Below are 9,232 nucleotides of genomic sequence, written 5' to 3' on the forward strand. Positions count from 1 at the left end.
CGGAGGTGAGGAGAGTTTTCTAGATTCGTTGCTATTTTCACGATTAATTGCCTCCTTTTTCAAGAGAGGGAAACTTCTGTTTAAAAATTTGCTCTAAGTGAAATAATAGTCCAAGAAAGCCCCACCGAGTGAAATGTTCAGGTTTTACCTGGCAGATAGAACTGGATCGTCAGTCTTTTATGAAGACGTTTGTAAGTATCTAACATTAGTTTTTTTTTAAATTAGCCAGGTCAGGAAAAAAATGGAGCAGGAGCCAACTAATGTGCTGTTAATGATTAGGACGTTGTGTTTGGTGATTTTGTTGATGAAGTAACTGTACTGTCACGTTTTTATCCCGAGCAGGAAGGAGTAAAAAAAGAGACTGTAGAATGCATTTTGAAGGTCTATATTTGTTGTATTCGTATAGAAACCCATAATTCACTAAAATGAACCTGTCACTAACAACAGAAGAGAGGTTTATGTTTTCAGTTTTATTTCAGAGGAGATTTTAGATTAGTCACCCTTTTTTTTTTTTTTTTTTTTTAATTGTAATTTAACTTTATCTTTCACAGCTAACACAGCAAGGAAGAATATTTGTTTGTTTTTTTACTTGAAAAAAAATGCTATGTTAACACTATTTATAGTCTTTAGCAGAGAAACGTGAATATTTTCAAATCTGATTAAGTAATAGAAAAAAAACAAATGCTAATGGAAGCTGCAGACGTCTCAGGACCTTAGTCTCTTGCAGTTTGACCCTTGTAAATATTTTACAATCTTTGAAAATTAAAAAAAAAAAATCGTGATCGGCATTTTTCTCTATTTTCATGTGTTATGGACCAAATGATAATTCATTGAAAATGTAATCAGTACTTTAGTCAATAATGAAGGCAGCTGTTAGTTACAGCTCTAAAAATTTGTGTTTCTGCGGCTGTGTGACCATTGCTGTCGCTACACCTGCAGCTGAAATTATAGCCATAATGTTACAAGAATATTTTCTGATGTCAGCATACGACACGATGTGGAGTCTGAAACTTGAAGGAAAAAAACACAAACGGACCAGTCACCGTTTGTGGGTTCATCATCATGCACAGACAAACCTGTTGTCAAAAGCAAGTCAGTCACATACTGAAAGGGACATTTCTGTGTTGAAAATTTCAGCATGTGCAGTTTTCACAAACATCCTGATGTTTGACCGTCTGCAGAAAGATGTTGACGAGGCTGAAACAGAACCAGAACATATATGAACACGTGTATATTACTGTTACATGCACATATAAACACGTGTAAGTCATATGAACTCTACACCACGTCTTTGTTTTGTAGCTCGGCCTCATCTCCCCCTCAGCCCCACAGAGCCACCATCACCATGGGTAACCACGGTAATGGCTTCTACGGCGACCGCCGCGGCAACCTGACGACAGTGGCGCTGCCCCAGAACGCTGTGATCGTCATGGCGACGACCACCGCAATCGCAGGGGGAAGGGGGCATGGGGGAGGAGGGGGAGCCGTAGCCAGAGGGGAGGAGGCGGGACAGAGGAGGAGCCTGTCACTCACCCAGTCCGGCCAGTTACTGCTCTCCCCCGCCCTCCCCCCACCTGCCGGCAAGCCCGCCTCCCCCTCCCCTCCCTCTTCCTCCTCACCCGCTCCCTCCTCCGCCCCTCCACATCCCGTTCCGGCTCCAGGGGTTGCCACCCTTTCCCTCACCCTTCTCCCCTCTCCTGTAATTGGAGGCCTGCTCCTCACCCCCTCATCCTCTAACAGCTCGTCCTCCTCCGCCTCCCTCTGCTCCCCTCCTCCTCCTGCCGCCACCTCCCCCCCTTCTCCCCCCTCCTCCCCTTCGCCACCCCGGCCTCCTCCATCACTCCCCCCTGCCTTTGACCCCGACTCCTTCCTAAACTCCCCCAAACAGGGCCAGACGTACGGCGGCCCTCCTCCTCCCTCCTCCTCCACTCCCTCACCTGTCCTGTGCTCCTCCTCCCCTCTGTCACCCCCCTCCCTTGCTCTTTCCCTCTCCCCCACATCAACTCCTCCCTCTTCCGTCTCCCCACCCTCCTCGCTGTCCTCCCTCTCCTCCTCCTCCTCCTCCGAGGCGGACAGGAGAGACTCAGCCCTGCCCCGCTCCTCCTCCTCATCCTCCTCCCTGTCTTCGTCCTCCCTTCCTCCCTCCCTCTCCCTCTCCCTGTCTCCCACCTCCTCTGTGGCCCCACCCTTCCTCCCTCTCTGCCTGGAGTTGGGAAATCTGGGGGAGTCGGAGGGAGGGGAGGATGAGGAGGAGGCAGGGGGAGAGGAAGAGGAGATGAAGGACAGGAGAGATGGCGGTGGTGGTGGTGGTGGTGGTGATGATGATGATGATGATGAAGGCAGCGCTCCACCTACCAAGTTGGCTCTGCTTCAGGTGAGACTCCTGACACTTTAAAGGGACAGTCTGTGTTATTCTGTGGCTCTTTGTGTCATTTACACCAACATTTATGATGTTGAAGTGAATTTCGCTCCAGACTCTGTTGATTTGACCTAGACCCGCAACGATTAGTCAATTAATCGATCAACAAAAAATGAACGGGCAACTGTTTTGATAGGTGAATAATTGTTTTCTCAAAGAGGTACTACACTTTAACATGTGTGACGAGCTGTAAACTAACTGACGTGACTGTACTGTGATGAATCAATTCAGTTACCAAAGCTATAAAAATCAGCATTTCGTGGGTTGAGAATGGCTCAACACGCCATCTGTTGTTTTAGATCATGCTGAACCCTGCGAGGCCAGTGCTGACACAGAGTCCGCCGCTTGGGACTTCTTTACTCGTTCACATTCCTGATTCCGTCACAAAACAGTGGAGGTGACTGGAGTTTAGTTTGAGCCCTGAATCGTGACGTTTAAGATCCTGTTACAGAGACAGAGTCCCTTGTATCCGTCCACTCGGGGTCTCATTATTTATTTCTGTGTCCTTCAGCCGAGCCACGCCTCCTCTGCCTCGTCGCCACAGCAACAGACAGGAAGTAGCGTTGCTTCACTGCTCCTAGTTTGCCAAGACTCGGGAACCCATCCAACCCAGCCAGCCAATCAGACGCAGCGACATGCTGACGGACAGCTGCCATTGGTCCTGAGACGGCCCTATAATCACCTGTCTGCGCCTGAAGCCCCGACCCCGGCTCAGATATCCCATCAGCCACTTGTGCTTCAGCATTCGTCGCTTTTTGCCAATGCTAAAGTTAATGTGGTGTCCACCCCTGCCGCTGTTGCCATGGCTACAGCTCACCCGGCGACACCCTCGATACAGGTGAAGGAGGAGAGCAGGCGGGGCTACGACTTCTCGGACACGTGCATGGACACACACCTGGAAGAGGAGGAGGAGCCCTGCGAAAGGGGAGGGGAGGAGCTTGACATCTCCTTCGACAGCCAGTTTCCTGACCTCATCTCTGACCTCATCACCGAGGAGGCCAATCCCGTCGCAGCACAACGTGTCCCTGCTGCCGCCGCGCTAATCCCGGCCGCGTTCCCTGCGGGGGTCCGATACATGGTGCCCCCCCAGCCCTCACCCTCCTCCTCCTTCCTCCCCTTCCCTCACCCGCTGCCCTCCTCCTCCTCCACCCGCCTCGCCTCCATCACTGACTTCTCCCCAGAGTGGTCCTACCCTGAGGTAATCATTCACAAATAATCACTTAAAGAGCTGCAACCATGAGGCAACAACAGAAAATTAAGTAACTATTTATTGATAATTGAAAATCTTTATTTAACCATTTTTAAAATTAAAAATTTGCAGGGTCCAGATGCTTAAATGTGAATATTTTATGTCATATCTGACAGTGAAGTGAATATTTTTGAGTTCCGAGTTGTCGGTCGGAAAAAAGAAAAAACATTTGAAGATGGCAACTTGAACTGTGGGAATTAACAACTGGCATTTTTCAGCTTTTTTTTTTTTTTTTTTTTTTTTGACATTTTATACACAAAACGGTTAATCAGATTGATCAGTTATGAAAATAATCTTTAGTTGCAGCCCTAGCAATGTCTAGTGGGGCTGCAACTAATGATTATTTTCATTATCAGTGAAACGTTCAGTCAAAAAAAGAGATTCGGCCACAGCGACATGATCAGATTGTCCACACAAAGATATTCAGTTTATTATTATAGAAAATCATCAAATCCTCACATGGAGAAGCTGGAACCGGTGATCATTTGGCATTTTTGCTTGAAAAATGATTAATCGATTATCAGAACGGTTGCCGGTTAAATAAGTCACTAATTGCTACAGCTGGAAATGTCTTGTACACAATGAATGTACAGCAAATTAAAGGAAATACCTGGAAAATGAGTGGAGAAACAGGATGACAGGGCCCCCCTCCACAGGACAGGGGGCGGTCACTGAATGGTCTGATGAGTATGAAAATGATTTGAATCATGTGCTGTGGCCTTCGCAGTCATCAGATCTCAACCCGGCTGAGCACCTGTGGGGGATTTAGGACTGACGTGTTAGACAGCGCTCTCCACCACCATCATCAAAACACCAAATGAGGGAAGATCTTTAGGAATAATGATGTTCCATCCCTCCAGTAGAGTCCAGAGACTTGGAGGATCAATTTCAAGGAGCGTTGAAGCTGTTCTGGTGGTTCATGGTGGCCCAACACCTGACTGAGACTCTTTTTGTTGGTTTTTCCTTTAATTTGTCACTCGTCTATATACACCACTCTAATACAAAGAAATCTGACTTTATTATCATAGAAACAAGGTAAGTTTGTGATTTTGGTTTGTGGAGTTTAATTTACAGAAAATTATCAAAGCGTCGGTCAGAAAACTCATAACCAGATGTTTTAAAGTGCTCAGCTCCACCTTCACACTGAGCTGCCGTCTGTGTGCTTTTCTGCTGTCGGTCCACAAGAGGGCAGCAGAGTCTGACTCTTGATTCAGGCCTGGAGTCAGTTCAAAACCCCCGGTTCCCAAAGAATAGGAGAGCAGAAAACAAGTCATGTTGTCATGTTGATTTTTACAGATTATGGTGAATTACTGGATACTTTACTTTTCTTTTTTTTTTCCCTTTTGACCTTCAAAAACACTGAAAACAAAGGGGAAAAATGATTCTTTGGTTGCACTGGTCACAAATCAGTAGACATATGCAAACAGTGATGAAAATTCACAGGCCAAACACTTGATATAACTTCAGTGTTTACTTTAGTACAGCATTAACACGAAAAAGTATGTAAGTTGTGTTGACAGCTCTGTCTTACTAATTTTACTCTCTCTGTGTGTGTGTGTGTGTGTGTGTGTGCGCGCGTGTGTGTGTGTGTGTGTGTTTTTCAGGGGGGTGTGAAGGTGTTGATAACAGGACCGTGGAGCGAGCTGGCGGGTCGTTACTCATGTGTTTTCGATCAGAGCACCGTCCCTGCATCGCTGATCCAGCCTGGAGTACTGCGCTGCTACTGCCCCGGTCCGCAAACACACACCACTCACACACACACACACACACACACCCACATAATATAGAAAAACAGTATCTTGATCATTCAGTGAAGGAAAGCATTTTCTTTAGAACCCGGGTCTAATTTTTTGTACTTAAGTCCATGGTTCCGGTCAGTAATGGTGATGTTTCAGTTTAGTGTATTATACATGTGACAGGAATGGGACTGTGTCTGTCAAACTACTAAAAGTGAAATTTTAAACTTGAGTGAAAAATAAAAGTAAAAATCCTTCACCTTTAACCAAAATTCTAAAATTCTTTATATAAATTAAAACCACTCTTTTTTTTTTTAAAGGATCTCCAGAGGACATTGAAGTTAAATAAGCCTGGACTGTTGTTTAAGTTCAGCTTTATAACATACAGGAAAATTAAATGTCGTTCCTGTTGGACCGCAGTGCAATGAAGGATGGACATTTAAAGACAAAAAGTGCAACAAAATAATAAAAGAAAAAGAAGCAAACATTACAGGTACAAACACCGCACAGTCTAAAGAGAGAGAGCGAGCATCTTATGCACCATATTTACAACCGAGTTGTTGCTGCATAAGATGTTTATGTAAACAAATGAAAAGTATCTTATGAATACCAGATGGTTTTACATGAACAATATGTGGCAATCTGAGACAGACGAATAACATAATCCAGATTAACATTATCCAGACAGCTTTCTCATCTGACTTCACTCCCTGCCACAGTTTGGTTTTGTCTACTATGCGGTTGGAGCCTGCCTGTTGCAGATATTGAAGTTTTCACACAAATAGAATAAACTGTCAAAGTTGTTAAAAATATATAGCCTTTTTTCAAATTAAAACATGACAGAAAATGTGAAGATATTTTTATATAGAGTTAATATTATTCTCTGATTGGCTGTTCCTGCTCTGAGTATACATTTGATTAATCGTGATCAGTTGAGAGCTGTTTTTAAAGGCTGCTCTTACACTCAGTAGAAGTGAGTCTCTTCATAAATGTGTGTTATTGTTTACTTTGCTCCTCAGAGCATTTTGAAGTGTAATTCAGCTCCAGTAAATGTTGTATGTGTCCGTTTTATCTAAACCACTGATTTGGAAGTGACACTGATTCATTTGTTTCTTTGTAAAACTGCCTGTGCACACAGCTACAGTAAATACAGAAGGTCAAATTTGCCGAAGGTCGTCACTACAGATGACACACGGTTTGTGGAAAGTGGTTTTCTTCACCTTCTGCTCCGGATGAGTTTGGTCAAACTGGGAGTTTGTTTCCAACCCACCCGATGTCGCTGCAGCTACAGATCTTAGCAGTAACTGTGGTGAATAAAAGGTCACGGTCATGGTAATGTCATAGTAAAAACAGTCTGTGAAGTTCAGATGAAATGTCCCTTTTCAGTTCAGGCTTTGATCAGGAAGAGTGTAGAATTACACAAGACGAAAGCATGAAAGGCATCATTTTACCTCCCTGTAGACGTCCGGTGGTTCCCATACATTGATTTATTGTTGCAGCGCGCCACAGCATCAACGCTGACCGCAACCGATTGATTTTCACTTTTTTTTTTGCTTTTTCAGATCTCATTTCATTGTAGAGCTGTGTGCAGCACATTGACCTACTCAGTCCCTCCTTGCGCCTCTCTCTCCCCCTTCCTCCTTCTCGCTCTCTCTCTCTCTCAAACACATTGACGACGGACCCGTCTCTCATAGTCGGACACCGGGAGAAATCCCGCCGCGTCAAAAATCCCTAAAGTTTTTACCGTCTCCGTCAGCCTCTTTACCGGGCGCTCTGTGTGTACCTGTCATTCGGGGCGCACGCGAGAGCCAGCTGCGTGCGTGCTCCGGGACTGGGCTCGCTGGCCAATCACAGCGTGTAGTCGACCCTCACTGACCCGACCTGAGTCGGCGAGGGTTGTTATCTGCTCGACGCAGTGACGCATCCAGAGCTGTATATATTGCGGAGTTATTTATTTGTCACCAAGTACTTGACGTTTAGATATTTGAAGTGGAGCACCTTATATATGGCCTCATTTGATAATTATTTTAAGAAAAACCCCCGAGCCCCTTCAGCTACCGCCACAGAAAAAAAAAGGTGGGAAACACTGACTTTTGTTTCGTAGTTGTGCACTGAGAAAAATACAGTCAAATAAAAAAAAACAAACAACACAAACTAAACAGGAAAATGTTTGATTTAAATTGTTTGTGTCAGTATTAACTTTGATAAATGATGTCCGCTCTGTGTCTGCTCTTTCAGCCCACGAGGCCGGTCTGGTGTGTCTGCAGGTTCTGGACTCTGGAGGTTCGGTGTCTTCCTCAGTTCTGTTCGAGTACCGAGCGAGGAACGCCAGCTCTCTCCCCAGCTCTCAGCTCGACTGGCTCTCACTAGACGGTCAGATGCGACGACTCCTCCACACCTCACATTCAGCACGTCACATTAAACCAATAACCCACCAAATCAAATGCAAAAAATAAAAGAGCATCACTGACAGGAACAAAAACGCTGCTGAAAATCGTCCCCGACAAAGACACTATCTCCTGTTTTGGTTTTTGGTTAAAAACTACAGTGACCAGTCAATTCAAAAATGGTCCTCCTTCCCAGAGTCATTACTGAGTCAGATCTGAACACACTTCATTCAGAATCTTCCTGTTTTTAAGTTTCCCTCAGTATCACAGTGATCCAGTGACAGTTGTCTGTACATGCACGGCTACACTGAGAACAGGAAGTGGTAATAGCGAATTCGGCATACTTTTCTATGGGACAAGTAAAAGTATAGGGGTGAGGGAGGGGCGCAGTTTTCTCTCTAACTCACGGACTTCACTGCAACATTATGGCTTGTGTTTACATCCCCAAAGCATTATAGTCGAAGTTCTAAAAGTATAATGCTCCGAGTGACACCCTCCTCTGTCCAGTCATGTACAGATAATGGCCCCAGTTTTAAAATGGGCTTTAGGGATGATGACGGGGGTTGTCGAGGGGATCGGTCGTCTCGATTTTGTATGGGGGGGGGGTTTCAGTGTCAGACTTTGAAACTACCCTGGTTTAGTGGCACGTGATGAAGAAAATGTTACAAGAGCGGCATCATCAGGTGAGAGCCGAGATAGAAATGTGGTGTGTGTTGGCGGGCTGCCTGCCCTCTGCTCTCTCCTCCCAGGAATCCACTTTATCCCTTCAGCTCTCTCTCCGTCTGTCGCTCTCTCAGTGATTGATGGGGTGGAGCTGTTTTCCACTGTCATCACCTGAAAACACACACAGAGTCATCAGGACTCGCTGCTATTTCTGACTCTGACTGAAGCTGTTTGAACCTCACACACACACACACAGACACACACACGGATAGGGTGGGGCTTCAATAGCATTTTATCAAATCTGAATCCTTTCAAATCCCTCAACAAATCTCATTAAGTTTATTTCTCATCATTTGTCAGTAACTAAAGTTGTAAATACCTGAAAGTCAAAGATTCAGTTCAGATCCGTGATCAGCTGTTGTTGGGCCGGAAGCCAGAAATCCTAGTTTTTAGTGGCAGCTATCACATGACTCAACATTAACATTAATGAAGCCTAATTAATGTCAACAACCTGCGGCCCCAACCTGAAAGGAGCTGAATCTATGGCAACAACAAAATCCGTTAATATTAACTTATTTCATGTTGCATCAATATATTTTTAAAATTACTAAGACTCAGAACGACTCAACATGGTTCTTATATTCCCGAAACGCTGACACTCTCCTCTGTCTGTTCATATCAAAAAAACCTGTGGACATACAGACATTTATTTAACAATTTTCAGACCATTTTTAATGGCATAAAAACTGTCCTAAAACACATACACTAAAACCCACGT

The 9,232-nt window shown here is 44.8% G+C and overlaps 1 protein-coding gene across 3 annotated transcripts in view; it reads left to right on the forward strand.

Moving 5' to 3' along the window:
- The window catches only part of camta2 (calmodulin binding transcription activator 2), a 35,693-nt gene that overhangs the window by 8,696 nt on the left and 17,765 nt on the right, over positions 1-9,232 (forward strand). For all 3 annotated transcript variants that reach the window (XM_040140679.1, XM_040140682.1, XM_040140680.1), the window contains 4 exons: positions 1,303-2,374; positions 2,931-3,617; positions 5,273-5,399; positions 7,643-7,777. In XM_040140679.1, coding sequence (XP_039996613.1) covers positions 1,303-2,374; positions 2,931-3,617; positions 5,273-5,399; positions 7,643-7,777 — 2,021 coding nt within the window. The remainder of the gene's footprint in view (positions 1-1,302; positions 2,375-2,930; positions 3,618-5,272; positions 5,400-7,642; positions 7,778-9,232) is intronic.

The sequence above is a fragment of the Xiphias gladius genome, chromosome 12, assembly GCF_016859285.1.
Source record: "Xiphias gladius isolate SHS-SW01 ecotype Sanya breed wild chromosome 12, ASM1685928v1, whole genome shotgun sequence".
Classification (NCBI taxonomy): Eukaryota; Metazoa; Chordata; class Actinopteri; order Istiophoriformes; family Xiphiidae; genus Xiphias; species Xiphias gladius.